The 19,570-nt window shown below is 41.9% G+C and overlaps 1 protein-coding gene across 1 annotated transcript in view; it reads left to right on the forward strand.

The window, feature by feature from the left end:
* The window catches only part of TPH2 (tryptophan hydroxylase 2), a 737,869-nt gene that overhangs the window by 226,997 nt on the left and 491,302 nt on the right, over nucleotides 1-19,570 (forward strand). Inside the window, exon 8 of the mRNA XM_075344895.1 lies at nucleotides 18,849-18,975. Within this exon, the coding sequence (XP_075201010.1) occupies nucleotides 18,849-18,975 (127 nt within the window). The remainder of the gene's footprint in view (nucleotides 1-18,848; nucleotides 18,976-19,570) is intronic.

Below are 19,570 nucleotides of genomic sequence, written 5' to 3' on the forward strand. Positions count from 1 at the left end.
TTTTTTTAACTAACAGGTTAATCATGGAAGGTATCTCGGGGAGACGCCTGCCATGATTAAACGAGGACTTAGTGGCAGCTATGGGCTACTCCCATTAAGTCCTTATTACCTCGATTGCCACCACACCAGGCCAATTCGGCATGAGCCGGGTACAGTCCCGGGACTGTCGCATCTAATGGATGCAGCAATTCCGGGCGGCTGCAGGCTGATATTTTTAGGGTGAGGGGCTCCCCATAATGTGGGGCTCCCCATCCTGACAATACCAGCCTCAAGCTGTATGGCTTTACCCTGGCTGGTATCAAAATTGGGGGGACCGCACGCCGTTTTTTTAAATTATTTATTTATTTATTTTACTGGATGATATAGACACGCCCACTGGCAGCTGTTATTGGTTGCAGTGAGACAGCTGTCACTCATCGTGGGGGCGTGTCTGACTGCAACCATAGGCGCCGGTGGGCGGGGAAAGCAGTGAATACGTGATGGAATAATGAGCGGCCGGCTTTTTCAAAAGAGGAGAAGCCGACACAGTGTGAACGCCGTGCAACGCCGCGCCGGTGATCGGGGATCGGTGAGTATGAGAGAGGGGGGGAGAGGCATAGACAGACATGGACAGAGAGAGATAGAGACAGAGAGAGAGACCGACCGACAGACCGACCGACAGAGAGAGAATAGAGACCGAGAGGGAGAGACCGACTGACAGAGATAGAAATTGACCGACATTGTCAGACCTCACTCATTTCCAGTGTTTTCTGAAACATGCGATAAATGTATTTTGAAAAACGGATGTCACTAGGATGGTGTGTGTGCTGTCCGTGTGACATCCGTTTATTTACACGCTCCCATAGAGTTGCATTAGAGAGACTCGCGCGAGAAACTCACCAAAACGCAGCATGCTGCGATTTTTTTCTCAGTCTGATTTGGACTGAGAAAAAAATAGCAGATGGGAGCTGCCTCATTGATTAACATGGGTCCGAGTGCAATGCAAGATTTTCTCGCATTACACTCGTGCTAGTTAATCGCAAGTGTGAAGCCGGCCTAATATAGGCAAAGGGATCATGAATTCAACAATGTATCACTTAGATTACTGGGTGCAGCTGTTCTGACACAATCTGAATTTTTAGATTTAGCCATGTAGCAGAGCTGAGAGAGCAGTTTCGCCTACCCCAGACTCTCTATAGAGATTGTATATTGACAGCGAGGTGTCATTCCGAGAAGGGGGCACGCCGGACTGCCGTGCGTGTGACATTGTTGTCCGACCAATGATTAGTCCCTCTGGTTAAACAAACATATCAAATAAACAACAGATCGGACAGTGACAAAACAGGATCCCTGAATTCTCTATATTAACCCTTGCAGCATGCTAACTTCAGCTTATGTAGCAAAACCTGCTGACAGATTCCCTTTTTAACCGTGCTGGGAGTTGGTTAAAACATTAATATTACTATGGGTGGTGATAATGATTACACTGTGTAAGTGTCATTTGGCCTTGAAATAGTGAAATAAATTGTTCTCTTATAGGGGTTGTCCTCTAGTGGACAGCCGATAGTGAAATGAATGGTTATCTTACTGATGTGGTCCACTACTGGACAACAAATAGTGAAATTAATTTTTCTCTTACAGAGGTGGTCCACTACTGTACAGCCAATAGAGAAATGAATGGTTCTTGCAAGGGAAATCCTGAGATATGATGAGAATTGTGGCAAAGTCAGCCAGCTGGCCCGACACATACACCCCCCTCCCTGCACACACAGAGATTCCCCTCATATCACTCAGCATCTGGGAAGGTGTCAAATCCAATTACACTGCCAAGCCAGAGGAAGACCTCCCTGGGGGGATATGTCCATTCATCAAGGGAGTGGGTGGGAAACTGGAAAACCTTGAGAAGCTTCAAAGGGATCCAAGACCCTCTTTCCCAGCAGGCGTTCATATTCCTGACTCTGTAATGTCATACACAGTTATGATATTACCATGCATCTGAGCCATACACCCACTACATCGTTAAAATTGGGACTCCAAGCTGCATCTCTGCATACCCTCGAATTATTTGTCGCACCCTGGGCGGCGAGATACAGAGAACTGCGAGTAGGAGTCCGGTAGAGGAGTCGTGCTTGGACTCAGTATGCAGAGGGGACACAGATAGATCTGAAGACACCAGAACCGTCCCGATCGGACCTCCCAGTCCGGAGTTGCGGATCATATTCACTTTGGGATATTATTTTAGACTCAGGACAGGGGTGGGGCAGTACACCCCTGTGAGGTCACCAGGTGGGAGGGGACATGGATTGTAGTCAGTTTGATAAAGACAATGTGGACATCCTTGGCTTGTCTTTACTCAGGGGTCATGCGTATTATACACATGTGAGAAAGTCCATGAAACCCTGGTCAAACGGCACCCCCCTGTGTCCAGACGCATAAGGTAACTGCTTGAACTGACTCTGTTTGTGACCACGTCTTATTTGTAAATGTACTCTGACATATATATATATATTCTGTAAATTCCATATTGTATATATTGTAGTATCTAGTGTGCCCTTAAGGCGATTAAAATATATATTTTAATCTTGGGCTGTTCTGTTATCTTGATCCTGAATTACATGTCGGTGAGCTCGGCGTAATAGTTATCGTAATAGATTGGTGTCAGCGAGTTTATGCCAAGGATCATTGTGGGGCACCCAGTGAGATCTGGGGAGGTTTAGATATATTCCGCCCACAGGAGTCGGGGGAATATATACCTTACTCTCACCGGGAACCCTTCAATCATCGGCATAGTAGAATAGCGGCCTCCTTGCTTATTGTCGGGCAATTCCATAATTGACCTGACTATAAGAGGGGCACTAGAGAGCGAGTCACGTGCTCTGTCTGGTGGAAAGGAGGGGTGTAACTTCCGCTTCCTCACCCTTTTCCTGACAGTTCTCTTATAGGGGTTGTCCTCTACTGGACAGCCAGTAGTGAAATGAATAGTTCTCTTACTGGTGTAGTCAACTACTGGACAACCAATACTGACATGAATTGTTCTTTTACTGGTGTGGTCCACTACCGAACAAACAATAGTTAAATGAATTGTTCTCCTACTGGTGTGGTCCACTACTCGGTAACCAATAGTGAAATTAATTTTTCTCTTAGAGGGGTTATCCATTATTGGACAACCAATAGTGAAATGAATGGTTCTCTTACTGGTGTGGTCCACTACTGGACAACCAATAGTGAAATGAATTGTTCACTTCCTGGTGTTGTCCACTACTGAACAACCAATAGTGAAATTATTTGTTCTCTCACTGGTGTGGTCCACTACTGGACAACCAATAGTGAAATGAATTGTTCTCTTACTGGTGTGGTCCACTACTCGATAACCAATAGTGAAATGCATTGTTCTCTTACAGGGGTTATCCATTATTGGACAACCAATAGTGAAATGAATTGTTCTCTTACTGATGTGGTCCACTACTGTACAGCCAATAGTGAAATGAATTGTTCTCTTACTGATGTGGTCCACTACTCTACAGCCAATAGTGAAATTATTTGCTCTCTCACTGGTGTGGTCCACTACTGGACAACCAATAGTGAAATGAATTGTTCTCTTACTGGTGTGGTCCACTACTCGATAACCAATAGTGAAATGCATTGTTCTCTTACAGGGGTTATCCATTATTGGACAACCAATAGTGAAATGAATTGTTCTCTTACTGATGTGGTCCACTACTGTACAGCCAATAGTGAAATGAATTGTTCTCTTACTGATGTGGTCCACTACTCTACAGCCAATAGTGAAATTAATTGTTCTCTAACTGGTGTGGTCCACTACTGGACAACCCAAGATTAATCACTTTAGGACCTCATATATTATAAAACAATGTATACTCATGCTGTGCAGCAGCGCCATTCCAGCAATATCAGAATACAAAAAAAGTATACATAAGGTGCATACTAAAAAAAACATTTCATGAACTCCCACAACTACAGCAGCTAATTTTGTCCTTTCAGTTCTGAAGAGAATTATTAAATGACAGAAACCATTCATTGCTATGGGTTAGGTGCAAGGCAAATAATTGCATTAAATAATCTTATTATTTGCTCACAACACCCAGAATTAGTGTGATTCTTTTTCCAAGCGGGGAGCTCGTAGGCACCTAGACTTTTTATGTATGTGTGTGTATAATCTACATAATCAGCACCTTGGGTGGTTATGCTTACACGCAAGCTTTTGTGAAAGCAAGACAAGCTTTAAAGCACGGTTTGAGGAATGTAATTTACTTCCTAGGTAGTAAGGGATGCAATTATATTTGCTCAGGAATATATTTGTACCCTAACAATAAAAAGATGGATAACAAGTTCTAATGAAACTCAAATTAAAGTCCTAATGTAAATTTCGCCACTAACTGGCATAGTAACTACTGTTGTTTATCTTTTTGCTTTAAATTACCGAATGCAAATTTTACAGCCAGGGATGCAATTAGTTAATCAGCATTGTATAGGAACATTCAATGAATTGCTGGAGAATATCCAGAAATAATTGCAGTTTAGTTTTTGTTTTGCATATATTGCAATTTGCTGTATTTATGCGGTGTTCGTATATCTGGTGAATGTGTTTGATTAAAAGCTTTATATGCTCTAATTGCCTTTGTATATTTAATTGGATGGTTGGAAGCGGATTGCAAAGAGCCTATATGTTTGTGATTAAGTGATATGGCATATCTTTATGGAATATATGTTAGTTTCCACCAGAGAAAAGGGCTTTACATAACGAATGACACATGCATGGAGAACATACAGAACAAATCTGTATGTTCTGTATATTTCCGCTCTCTAAATATAGCCAGACATTGACTACTGAGTAGAAGAAAAGAAAGGTATTTTTTTTATAAGAGACGATAATATCCTCATTTGGAATCTCAGACAGCTGCAGTTTAATGTTCCAAGTACAAGGTAGGTATCTCATAATGTATCTGGCTCATTTGATCACAAATCTGATACGCATCTGGTATTTTTCAATAACTTTACGGAGAAAAATAAAAGAAAATGAATTCTGTGCAAAATAAAACCTGTTAATTCTGTGTGGTTGCCTTTAATAAACAAATTCATGATCCTTAAAGTGCACCAATCATCAGGATTTTCCTATATAACCTAAAGCCAGTGCTATACTGGCACTATCATGCTGATTCTATATATACCTTTAGTTGTCAGCTAGGATCTATAGGTTTTCAAACATAAGCAAGTAAAGTTCGTAAAATGAGCAGCTTTTTGAATGACCGCAGCTGCCGATCAGCTGATAGCCATGGTGGGTTTTCATAGTTATTACTGCCACCCTGCCTGTTCATCCTCCCTGTTATTTATGCTAATTTTATTATAGAATCGTTTTACTAACTGACTAGAAGGACCTGTGCTGATGTCATACCCATGTGATCAGAAGGGGTGGTGCTTCCTAGTATCAGCTATGTTAGCTGAGGCCCTGCCCCTTCTGATAACATGAGTATGACATCAGCACAGGTTCTTCTAGTCACTTAGTAAAACAATTCTATAAAAGAATTAACATAAATAACTGGGGGAAGATGGACAGGCGAGGGGCGGGAATCACTATGAATACCCACCCCAGCTATTAGCTGAACGGCAGCTGAAGTCACTCAAAAAGCTGCTCATTTTATAAACGTTAATTGCTTGTGTTTCAAAACCTATAAATCTTACCTGACAACTTAAGGTATATATAGAATCAGCATGATAGTGCCAGTATGGCACTGGCTTTAGGTTATATAGGAAAATCCTAATGATTGGTGCGCTTTAACATTGGTGTGAGTACAATCCAATTTTTTCTCAGACTGCACTAGGCATATTTATTTTTAGAAGTGAGTAAACCCTTACAGCAGATATATGGGAAAACAAAGATTAGGCTGTTGGATTTCAACAATCCCAATCCTTTCAATCACAGAACCTGCAACATACAAGTACATCTCAATTAAATAGAATATCATCAAAAAGTTAGTTTATTTCAGTATTTCAATACAAAAAGGGAAATGCATATATTATAAGAGTATAGAGTCATTACAAACAGAGTTATCTATTTCAAGTGTTTATTTCTGTTAATGTTGATGATTATGGTTTACAGCCAATGAAAACTCAAAAGTCATTATCTCAGAAAATTAGAGTAATTAACATAAAACACCTGCAAAGGCTTCCTAAGTGTTTAAAATGGTCCCTTAGTCTGGTTCAGTAGGCTACACAATCATGGGGAAGACTGCTGACCTGACAGATATCCAAAAGGCAGTCATTGACACACTCCACAGGGAGGGTAAGCTACAAAAAGTCATTGCTAAAGACACTGGCTGTTCACAGAGTGCTGTATCCAAGCATAATAATGGAAAGTTGAGTGGAAGAAAAAAGTGTGGTGGAAAAAGATGCACAAACAACTGGGATAACCGCAGACTTGATAGGATTGTTAAGAAAAGGCCACTCAAAAATTTGTGGGAGATTGACAAGGAATGGACTGCTGCTGGAGTCAGTGCTTCAAGAGCCACCACACATAGACATATCCAGGACATGGGCTACAACTGTTGCATTCCTTGTGTCAAGCCACTCATGATAATGCCAGAAGCATCTTACCTGGGCCAATGAGAAAAAGAACTGGACTATTGCTCAGTGGTCCAAGGGTTTGTATTCAGATTAAAATTTTGCATTTCATTTGGAAATCTATGTCCCAGCATCAGGAGGAAGAGTGGAGAGGTCACAATCCAAGCTTCCTGAGGTCTAGTGTGAAGTTTCCACAATCAGTGATGGTTTGGGGAGCCATGTCATCTGCTGGTTTAGATCCACTGTGTGTTATCAAGATCAAAGTCAGTGCAGCTGTTTACCAGGAAAATTTAGAGCACTTCATGCTTCCCTCTGCTGACAAATTTTTGGAGATGGAAATTTCATTTTCCCAGCAAAACTTGGCACCTGTCCACACTGCCAAAAGTACCAATACCTGCTTTAATAGCCACAGTATCACTGTGCTTGATTGGCCAACAAACTGGCTTGACCTAAACCCCATAGAGAATCTATTGGATATTGTCAAGAGGAAGATGAGAGACATCAAACCCAACAATGCAGATGAGCTGAAGGCTGCTATCAAAGCAACCTGGGCTTCCATAACACCTCATCAGTGCCACAGGCTGATCACCTCCATGCCAAGCCGCATTGATGCAGTAATTCATGCAAAAGGAGCCACGACCAATTATTGGGGCATTTACTGTACATACTTTCAGTAAGCCAACATTTCTGAGTTTATAATCATTTTTTCAGTTGGTCTTATATGATATTCTAATTTTCTGAGATAAGGACTTTTGGGTTTTCATTGGCTGTAAGCCATAATCATCAACACTAACAGAAATAAACACTTCAAATAGATCACTCTGTGTGTAATGACTCTATATAATATATGCGTTTCTGTTTTTGTATTGAATTAGTGAAATAAATTAACTTTTTGATGACATTGTAATTTATCGAGGTGCACTTGTACTCTACACTTCCAATTCAAAATACTTGAATCCATAATTTCAATGATAGTCCACAATAATAAAAGTTTTTACAACTGTGCATTATGTAAATTGTAATCTCTGTAATCTCTTAGGCCCTGAGCCCACGGGACAAAATACCTGCGGATTTTTCTGCAGGTATTTCCTCAAGGTCACCCAGCAGCTCCCCGGAATCCGCAGCTATCCATTTATGCGGATTTCATGTGGAATTGCTGTGTAAAACCTACAAAAAAATGTGCGAAATTCCTGCGTTTTTACTGCGGATTTCCCCCCCTGTATCTCCATAGTAGAAAGGCAGGTTTAGCGCCCCTGAATACATCAGGGTGCTACAGGGAACTGCATCCTGTCATCCAGGGTGCAGGGCCTACCCCCCATGGTTCCAGGTTCCCAACAATGGTGTCACTAACATCCGCACTACAAATCCCAACCACACCTCACACCATGACCTGTACAGACACACCAGTGGGTTGGTCAAGTTGGAGCAGGACCACCCACCTAGGGGTCAGGCAGACTGGAGGGAGAGGGGACAAAGTTGTTGAGAGTTGGCCCTCAAAGAGTGAGGAGCTGGGGAGTTGTAGCTCCCAGGGAGGTGACAGGTTGGGTCGCAGACGGTGGTCCAGGACCACAGGAGTTGGGGACAGGTGGCAGTGACATTGGAGAGGGTGCAACGGACATAGTCTAGGAGGACTGTCGGGATCAAGACCCCAAAAGAACTGACCGATACCGAGCACGGCGAGGTACAGGACCCTAAATCAGGGAAGAGCTTCAGGCGCCTTGATAATTAACCTGTCGAGGATAGTCTCTTTATGAACTTTCCTCAAGAGCTCAGAGATTGAAGGCATCAGCACAACGTGGGGGATAGGGTTCTCCAAAGCACACAACCCACTAAAATCCCAAGTGTCAGCCATCAAGAGCACAGCTGCCATACACACGGGTAGCGGGGCCCCAAAAGCTTCAAGCTGAGGGGCCATATCGGCCAATCAATTTGTGCACAGAGGCAGGAGTCCAGACCCACCAAGTGATACTGTTGGAAGTGGGACCTGGACGAGCTCCCCCACAGAGACTGCGGTACCTAGAGACTTTGGTTTACCATCTGTGTGAGTGTCTGCTTATTCCACCTAATCCAGCACCAAGACTACTGTTGCGGGCGGGGGCCGCTGCCGCTTCTCTCTCGGGGGCCCGATCGGATCTAGGTTTGCTGCTGCGGCTCGAGTGGTGACCGGACCTGGGCTCGCACATCCTCACAACCATCGGAAAGGGGAGGTATTTACAAGGGAGATGTTGTGTCTCTGACGCCACCCATGGGTTGCGGTGAGGAATGGTGACACCGCCGCTGCCTGATGATGAGGGCGCCTGGGGCTGATGGAGCGGGGCAGCAAGATGGGATCCGCTCCATGGGTAGGGGAGGTGTAGTCCCGGGGCCTTGTGCCGGTACATGGAAGTGATGGGTGCTGGACGTGGCGCGCCGGGCTGGACCGGGGGACGATGGTGTACTCTCAGTTCAGTAACTTCACACAAGTCCAGTAGTAAACCAAGTTGCCAGTGGCCGGCTGCCTCAGGAGGGTGCATTCGGGTCCCACACCGAGATTGATGAACAGGTTTCCCTTCCTCCTGCACTTTGACTCTGGTGTTCCCGCCTCTGACACCTCAGGACCCCAAGGTGGGCGTTCACAACCGCCTGATCCCCCCACTGGTGTGTCCTTATTATCATGAGGGGGTGGCTTGGGTTTAATGGCTGTAGTTATGTCTAAAGGGCCATTTACATGCTGCGAGATCGCTAACGATATATCGTTGGGGGTCACGGTGTTTGTGACACACATCCGGCGTCGTTAGCGAGATCGCAATATGTAACACCTATGAGTTACCTTAAATGATCGCAAAAGAGGCAAAATTCGTTGGTCTGTGACACGTGGTTCATTTACCAAAAATCGTTGTCTGGTCAGTAGCGAGGTTGTTTGTCGTTCCTGCGGCGTCACACTTCGCTATGTGTGACACCGCAGGAGCGACGAACATCTCCTTACCTACGCCCACCAGCAATGAGGAAGGAAGGAGGTGGGCGGCATGTTCCGGCCGCTCATCTCCGCCTCACCTTTTCTATTGGAAGGTCGTTTTGTGACGTTGTTGTGACGCCGAACGCACCTCCCCCTTAAAGGAGGGATTGTTCGGCATCAACAGAAATGTCGCTGAAAAGGTATGTGCATATGACGCTGTCGTAGCGATAATGTTCGCTACGGCAGCGATCACCAAATGTCGCACGAACGACGGGGGCGAGTGCTATCGCGCACGACATCGCTAGCTATCGCTGGATATCTGGATAGCAATCCAGAAGACAACCACCAGCAGTTTGTCTCTACAACAATGGAAAGATATTGTAAAAAAAATATTAAAAATGCCAGAATTGCTTTTTTTGGTCAATACAACTCCCTATAAAAATGCAACAAAAAGTGATCATCTGTCATATATAGCTCAAAAAGTAAAGAAACAAAAAAGCCCCTCAAGTTTGCAATGTGAAAAAACAAGTTCCATCAACAGAAAAATAAAAAAGCTCTGTGTTTCAGAAAATTGCAAACCACAACATTTTTTTTTCTTTTTACAAAGTTTTGATTTTTTTTCAAACAAGGAAAAGTTTAGTATTGCTGTAACTGTACTTATTTGTGGAATCATATTGCCAGGTTATTTTATTTCACATTTACTTAGAATTGGTTTCCATTTATTAGTATATTGTATGATCAAGCGAATGCTGTTACTCAAAACTAGCTCTCATATGGCTGTGCTAATAAAAAAAAGACAATATGGCTCTTAGAAGAAGAAAAGAAAAAAACTGAAAAAGAAAAAAGGTAAAATTGGGTGAGACAGGAAAGGGCTAGGGAAAATAAAGCATTTTCTGATTTAAATTATTCTCACCCAACTGTAGTGCGGGTCTGCCAGAATGTATAGAAATTTCATTATCATTGCATCTCACTAAAATTGTCAAGATCCACTGTTTACAAGCTAATATCCATGTCAAGATTTTAGATGTTGTCAAGTCTGTGTGGGTATAAGAAACAGATAACACAGCACAGCAAAACTGTTTTCGTATGCTATTGGGCAAAAACCATGTATCCTTTACTAAATTGAGTGTATATATTCCAAATTCGAAGTCAGAATTGTTGTAACATGTCAGTAAATTTAGTTATTCATAAGTTTGCCAAAATTAATTAAACATTTGGAAAGCATTAAATAATTTTTTCCAGAACGATTTTGCTCCAACAATTACTGGATCTACATTAAAACATTCAATGTAAACAGTTATTGAAAATGTAATGAAATAACAAAATATGAAAAGTCTCAAATTACAGTTTAAAAGACTTACTTGAGCTGGGCCCAATACTGTTAAAAGTACTTTAAGCATCTGCTTTTGTACTTGTGAAAGGTCAGATTATACCGTTGCGAAAAACATCAGTAATTCCCCGTTATGTTGGGATACCAGTTGCCTTGATATCTGTTCTCCATTGTAGGAATATCTTTATGGAACCTCCTTCCATTCTCATCACTTACATGTCCCAAATTGGGTGGAAAAAAATAAAGATGGGAATGTAAGAAATGCATTTTCAATGACATTCGGCAGCCAGATGTTCATATTCTTTAAGCATGTTGTCTTCTAGTTTAGTATGGTTTTCAGCTTATCTGCTTCCATGGAAGTTCTGCACTACTAGCACCAATGCATCCCAAGGTGCAAGTTTCAGAGTGGAGGTTTGTTCTGAATTTGTCATCATGCATTAGTTTGTTGATTTTAAGTCCATTTACATCAGTACAGAAACAGACAATGCTTTGTATTGCATAGCATGCAGCTAACTTTGTGTGACGAAAGTTATGGTGCCTCGTTCTAGCAAATTCCATTCCCAAAGTCTAAAATCTAACAGTTCTGACTTTTATTTCATGTCCGTTGGAATATTTCCAATACACACTACTCACAAAAAGTTAGGAATATTTGTTTTTCCAAGTGAAAGTTACGTAAAACGTAAAAACTGATATTTTATCATGAAAGTAGGACCCACCAACTAGTACATATAAAGGCCCTGTCACACACACAGATAAATCTTTGGCAGATCTGTGGTTGCAGTGAAATCATGGACATATTGTTCCATTTGTACACAGCCACAAACCTGGCACTAATTGTCCACAATTTCACTTCAACCACAGATCTGCCGCAGATTTATCTGTGTGTGACAGGGCCTTAAGGCACTATGCTTCGTAAATTGGTCAATAATGTCCAGAAAAAACCTTGATTAGTGCAAATACATATCATAGATTTATTAAACAAAGTGGCAAACCACACATATATTAAAATTTAAAATCAGACACATATACAAAACCTTCCATTACTTTTATCAATTGCAATTAACAATGCACTAGGAAATCGCATATAGATATACATATAATAAATATATACAAATAACCATAGAAAAGGTCAATAAATATGAGCAATAAATCCCATGTGTGCTGTGATGTGAATAAAGGGGCCATGTCACTGAACTTAGCTGAATAGAGACGGGAAAAAAGAACCTGTAGGTAATTGGGCCTATACAAAAATAGCAACAGCCTAAGTGGCACCAGAAGCTAAATGGCCTCACAAGTTACCAGAGCCCAAGTGTAGATCACGGATGGAAAGGAAGAACCTGACGCGTTGCGCCAGTCAAGCTCTTCCTTTCCATCCGTGATCTACACTTCCCCCAGTATATGTCCCCCAGTAAATATCTGCCCAATCAACAGGAGGGAAAAGGAAGATTAAATTACACCTTTCAGGTGTCTTACCTTAATACTAATAACCCAGGAGCTGTTGGTATACCGCCAGCTATTTCATGTGTGGCCACCGCCATTAACAAACCCGGAAATGCCAGGTCTATACATTAGAACGAGCTGTGGAACGCAAACAGCGTGTCACTGACTGGAAATGTTGACATGGTCATGTGACCGATACAATGCGCTCACAGCACTCATCTAACTAGAACTAGGAAGTGATTGATGAAGTGGAACGCAAGCCTGCGTTCCAAAAACCAGAAATGGCATAAGAATTAAATGTAGCCGGGAAGTCCCTAAAGCATGGTGCCTTATATGTACTAGTTGGTGGGTCATAGTTTGGATTGTTTGGTACATGGCACATAGCTTTGCTATAATATAGTAGGTGGTGCCTAGCCCCCTTCGTTTGTGTACTTATCATGAAAGTAGAGCATTGAAGTAGAAGGATGCAAAGGTGATTTCCTTATCACATACAATTTATTGAAACAAATGCCAAGAACTGTGGTGGGTATACCCCCCAAAAAATGTCAATGACTCAGTAACTTGTCATGTGGTCTTGAGCATCAATTACAGCTTGACAGTGATGTCTCATGTCATTCATAAGTCAAGTTATTGTCTGCTGAGGCATGGCATTCCACTCTTCTTGAAAGGCGGTCCTGAGGTCATTGAGGTTCTGTGGTACAGAGTTACAAGTCTCTACATAATGACTCAGTTGATCCTATAGGTTTTCTATCTAATTCAAGTCTGGAACAAGTGGAGGCCACGCCATTTGAGGTTCCCTAGTCTCCAGCAACTGTTCCCTAATGATGTGACCTCGATGATCTGGAGAATTGTCATCCATGAAAATGAAATTAGGTCTCTGTTGTTCATGCAGAGGCACAATAACTGGATTTTCACGGTGCCATTCACAAAGTGTCGGGCAGTTTTGCATTGACTAGGTACACTTGCCCGCACTGTAATACCACGACCAGAAGCTCATCTGGTGAAAATAGTGGCTGATGCATAGCACTCTCTTTGACTTTTCCCACATCGTTGGCGGCCATAAATTCTGCTCAGCATAAATTAACTTTCATCAGTGAACAGCACTGAGGCTTTCTGATCCCTTGTTCAACAAGTGCCTGGTGATTTGGTCAGGTATCCTTGTTGTCTAGCATGCAGACCACTCTGATGTAAACAGTTTTGATTGGTCTGATGTGACACTAGGGTCCCTTTCACCTCCCTTAAATTTGCCAATAGTTGTATGGCATTCACCATCTGGTTCCAAAGGGCATTGTTTACAATGAAGCAGCCGTCAGTGTGTCTTGTGCCCAAATGACCTCCACTTCTATGCCTTTCTGTGACTCTTCCAGTATCTTTGTTTCTCTGTTGCAACCTGCTGATGACACTCAGTGATACTCAAAACTTATTGGCTACTTCCATCTGAGAATATCCACCTTTATAGCTAAATCCTAGCTGCCTAGACATGTGAGTTTTTAACCCAGATATAGGCATTTGAGTTAGGGTCCCAGTATATTGAGATAGACCTTGTTGCTGGTTACAAGGCTCATATGCATTGGCCAATACATAACTTAAGTGTCTCTTTTTTCAAATATTCCTATAGCAGTAATGCAGTACCAGATTTCATTGTTAGCACTTTAGAGTGCAGATGTATGTATTTTGTAGTTCTAGAGGGGACTGTTAGCTATGGACCAGGAAGCCATTCAGAAAACATTTGCTGTATGAAAGCTGTGTTGAGATTTTTTCTTCCCTAGTCCTGTTTGGTTTTTCCCCTGTGGTCCGTTGTTCATTGTTTGATGATCTTGTTGATTGGCATGCTTTGTATGATTGCTATTTATTTCACCCTTGTTTGTCTAATCCTTTTTGTGTCTTTAACCTCTTACTGACATTGGACTATCTGGGTACGTCCTAGATAATGTTGGTATAATCAACACCAGCTGCTGCGGTGAGCCAACAGTGATCCCCGCACATGTCTGCTGATTTGAACAGCAGACATGTGCGGCTAGCAGGCCAGGTGGATCCGCGATCCACCCCCGCTTGTTAACCCCTTAGATCGCACTGTCAAATACTGACAGTGCAATGTAAATGGCCGTGACTAGAAAATCACCTTTCCCCGCCACGATCGTAGGTCTCGTGACGTGATCACGGGTAGCCTTTGGTTGCCATGGTAGCGACGGGTTATGTGATGACTCCTGTTGCTATCATGACTCACTTCCTGGTACTGCCGTCAGAGCGCTGGCTGTAACAGGAGAGCAGCATTTCAGCTGATCAGCTGAAATAAAGAAAAGTTAATTAAAAAAGTAAAATAAAAAAAGTAAAAAAAAGTTTTTAAACATTAAAAAAATAAAAAAACCTAAAAGTTCAAATCACCCCCCATTTGCCCCATTGAAAATTAAAGCGTTAAAAGAAAGAAATATGCACATATTTGGTATCGCCACATTCAGAAATGCTATCAAAATATAAAATCAATTAATCTGATCGGTAAACGATGTAGCGGTAAAAAAAATTCCAAATGCCAAAGTTACATTTTTTGGTCGTTGGAAATTTTATGCAAAATGCAATAACAGGCGATTAAAATGTAGCATCTGTGCAAAAATGATACCAGTAAAAATTGTCAGCTTGAGACACAAAAAATAAGCCATTAATGAGCCCCAGATCACGAAAAATGAGAACGCTATGGGTCACGGAAAATGACGCAAAAAGTGCACCACTTCTTGTGGACAATTTTCTGAATTGTGTTTAACCCGTTAGATAAAAGTAAACCTAAACATGTTTGGTATCTACGAACTCATACCAACGTGAGGCATTACACTAACATATTCGTTTTACTATATACCGAACTTGGTGAATAAAATACTCCAAAAATAATCGTGCAATTACACTTTTTTCCAGTGTTTGCTGTTTCCAGTACACTATATGGTAAAACTCATGGTTTCATTTAACAGTACAACTCGTTCTGCAAAAAACAAACCCTCATATGGCAATATTGACAGAAAAATAAAAAGTTACGGCTCTTGGAAGAAGGGGAGCAAAAAACAAAAATGAAAAACGGAAAATCGCCTGTGGGTTAAGGGGTTAAACTATGCAGGGATGAGTCCAGGGAAAGATCGGGATAGGCACGTGATCAACGATGGTGTGAAAGAACCCATATAGGGACACTAGGGAATGGAGGGATCAACCTCAGGTGAGTTTAGGAAGTGACCCAGCTCCCCTTTCCCTATAGCCAGGGCCCACCATTGTATTGTGTACCCTGTGTGTTGCAATGCTTGCCTGGGGTTCCCATGTCCCTGACAGAAGCCCTTTAGTCACTGCATGACATTAGGCAAGATGGGTTTGTCAACAGTCAGTATTTGGCTGTAAGCTGGTATATATAGCTTATCAGGCCAAATTGCAGAAAAATAAGATTCAACAATGTGTATCTTGAGTGTTTGAATAACGTGATGCAATTATCAATTAAAAGGATTTTCCAAGCAGGTTTTTGCTTTATAATCTGATAGCAACATGACAAAGGGCAAAAAACCTGATTCTAGCTATGCATCAGTACCACTTACTGGGCTGCTTGGTATAGTTTTCATAGAATACCTGTTTTTTCTGATGGAGATGTAGCAGAGCTAAGAGAAATGGCTTGCTCACGCCAACATATTACCGGTATGAGTGCGAAATGGAAAAACATTGGATTGCACTTGGAGCAATGTTAGTCTATTGGGCCACACACGTCTGATTTTGAGCTGATGGAAGTCATCGATTTCATGGAAACCATTGGACTGCACTCGGATGATATTTATGGGCAGTCAGAATTCCATGTACTGATACAATGGAGAAGATGGAGGATTTTTGTTCTTCATCTTCTCCTCACAGTGTGCTATTATTGTCTCATCCAAGAGAATTGGAGCACACAATGATCTATACTCTGATCAAACTCTGGTCAGAGTTTGATCAGAGTATCATTAGCATAATCAACCTGATTTTCTTGGTTGAGAGAATCTACAGTCTTGTGATCCATGCCTTATACTCCTAGTAACCCAACACCCTTGACTGGAAATTTCCAATGTATACTGTGCACTGTGAGCAAGCTGCAAATGAGTGGCAGGGCCGCCACCAGTGGGGGGCAAACAGGACTCTAGTACGGGGCCCCCACAGAAGTGGGGCCCCTTCACGATTCTTTTATTGGCTTGTGTATAAGGTGTGGAGGCGGAGCTGGGGTGGAGTCTCAAGGGGGCCCCAAAATTATGCCAGTCAGGGGCCCTGAAATTCCTAGTGGCAGTCCTGTCAGTGGTGAGGGTGGGTTACACAGATTAGCCTGACTGCCTGTTTTGTAGTCCAGTAGTGTTGATCTCCTGCTGGTATAATGCTGATTATATTGAAACTACATCACACAGTCTAATAAGTGACACATCCCTGGAATCAGATCAGGTTTTTGTGCCCTGTACTGTGCTTCTCTCAGATTAAACAGTAAGAACCTGCTGACCGATCCTGTTTAAAGTTTAAAAACTTAGGAAATGCTTTTAATTGAACTTCAGTAACCATAGAAATATCTGATCTAAAAGCACTGAAGTATTTAATAAGGGATGGTGTTGCACTTCAATATCATTGTCGTGCTATTCAGAAATTATTTTATACCTATCTTTATTATAACAGTATTGAGTCTTAAGTAACCTTGATTTTACATTTTACTGATTGTAGAGGAAAACATTCTTATTCTGCAGCTAGGAGCCATACGTTCAGAAGATGACACTCTATTGTGCGCTATTCTCTAGAGGTCATTGTGTTTAGCCTGAGTTTCAGCTCCCGACCATGGCTTACGTAGACTATTACTTACTGACTTATTAACCAGGCTGAAGGATACGAAGGAAAGAAAATTGGTTTAACCTATCTGTGGATTATAGCAAATAAGGGTTTCATCTGCTGATAATAATTCAGGTTACAAAGCTTATTATGAGTGATAATTACCGTTATATGTTTTTTGCATGCATAATAATACTGCTATGTCTACACACAATAATAAGGATGTCTTCTTCCTCTGATTTACTCTTTGGTGCTTTATTACAAGTTTAATCAAATATGCAAAGTCTTCACAGCATGAGGAATAGTTGTAATGATGTTATCATCTACAGATCTGTTCTTCCTGACTGTTCTTGGCACGAGAAGTCCTGAGATGTATGGTGTGAGCTTTAAAAAGTTTAATTTAGCTTCACTCTGTCGGGCATTGTTTATGCTTTAAATATAATGATTTTTTTTTATTATTGGAAAATATTCCTGCATTATATAGTCATGAAATATTGTAACTGAGCCATAAAGTATAGTATGGCAACCATTAAGTGTAAAAGTTAAAAATACATATTATATATGCATAGATGCAATGATTAGTGATGAGCGGACCCGGACTGTAAATGTCCAGATCCGCGTGGATTCAAAACTGCCCAGGTGCCGGGCCCGGGATTCCGGTGCTTGATCCAGATCCGGCACTTGAGAAATTTAAAAAAATAAAGAAAAAATAGAGAAAATATGAATGAAGCGAATGCTTCATACAGTACTTTACTGAGGCTCCGGCGCAGCTGTAAACTGCTCCCTCACGTCTGTACACTGCTCCTGCGGCCTCCCTGGGCTGCTCATCATTGCTCATACATATGCAATGCTTTTCCTGCTTTCCCCGTCCACCGGCCATCCTGGCGTCTGTGATTGGTTGCAGTGAGACGTGCCCCCAGCCTGTGTGACAGCGTCTGCCTGCAACCAATAACAAGTGCTGTCTGGGGGTCAGAATCACGACTCATGAACCAGAAGGCTCAGGATGAGCAGAGGAGAAAACATCATAGTCGCACCTCATCCTGAGCCTCCTGCTTCATGACTCATGAAGCAAGAGGCTCAGGATGAGCGGAGAAGGATAGATTGCACTCATCCAGAGCACTCTGTTGCATGAAGCAGAAGGCTCAGGATGAACAGAGGAAGACACATCACGCTCATCCTGAGCCCCCTGCTGCATGAAGCAGGAGGTTCAGGATGAACCGAGGAGGACACATCATTGCGGGCACAGAGATCTGCTCATCCCTCTCCCCCCCATTTAGGGGTCTTACCCCCAGTCCCTTGCTTCTATTATAAACAACTCCATACCCATGTGGACTTAGAAAAAATTTTTTTTTTCTAAACCGGCCTGCATTTTGAACACGCCCCCTATCACAAATTAAATCATACCTGGAAGGAGCCTGTACATTCTAGCATCTACCTTTATATTTAGTGTACGATCTCGATGCATGCAGCTCCGGAAGTGATTGTGTGACCTGGAATCAGTGGCCCGCCATGACACAGAGCTTAGACAAGTACACCGGGTGCTCCTATCGCTCTATCCCTTCCACCAACATTTTGAATCATTTAATTTTGGTTCCCATAGACATATATGGGTACCGGATTCTGGACCAAAACTGTTTTTTTAAAACAAATTACCAGGGACCCGCGAGTCCTGGTTTTCTGTGAGTCCGCCCATCTCTTGCAATGATACATTTATTCTGGTATAACACAATGCATGTGAAAACCTAAAAAAAACTAATTGCCTGATTTTTTTCTCCTCCCCACTAGGGACACCTGCCATGAGCTGCTCGGTCATGTTCCATTGCTGGCAGATCCCAAATTTGCCCAGTTTTCCCAAGAGATTGGTCTTGCCTCACTAGGAGCTTCTGATGAAGACGTCCAAAAACTGGCAACTGTAAGTTAATATAATATCTGGTCTTCTCTAATGATATTCAGAAACAAAATGTTTAAAGTGTGTGTTCTAAAGATAGAAGTAATAGTTTATAAACTCAGATTTTTTTAATCTTATTTTAAAAGACAAATATGCCGAGCTCGGCAGTGTTAGTTCCCACATGTTTATCATTGACCTATCTATCAATGTTTACATTAACATGACACATTCACGTATTAGACTATGGCAAAGTCCACATAGAAAGTTCAGTATAAAGTGAATAATAAAGATGTTACCTTTACAGTTTGGATAGTAGAAGTGATCTGTTGCGTCAGTGACAGGAATATTTTTTTGCTTTGCTTTTGATAAGAACTGTCTATATATTTATATAAGGATCATCTCCTCCGCCTTCTCCTTTGTAGGGTACATTTGATAACCCTTTTTCTCAAAACGGATCTCTTCCATGTCTCTAATTAATTTGATAGAATTTGCTCCACCTGGTTGATTTTTTTTTATGTATTACTGTTCTCACTTGGGCTCCATTCTTTATAAAGGCGTAAAACAATACTTTCTTCTAGAAGTCAGTAGTTTCCAAGTACAAGCTGTTGGATTTCGCTGC

Source organism: Anomaloglossus baeobatrachus, chromosome 4 (genome assembly GCF_048569485.1).
Source record: "Anomaloglossus baeobatrachus isolate aAnoBae1 chromosome 4, aAnoBae1.hap1, whole genome shotgun sequence".
Lineage (NCBI taxonomy): Eukaryota > Metazoa > Chordata > Amphibia > Anura > Aromobatidae > Anomaloglossus > Anomaloglossus baeobatrachus.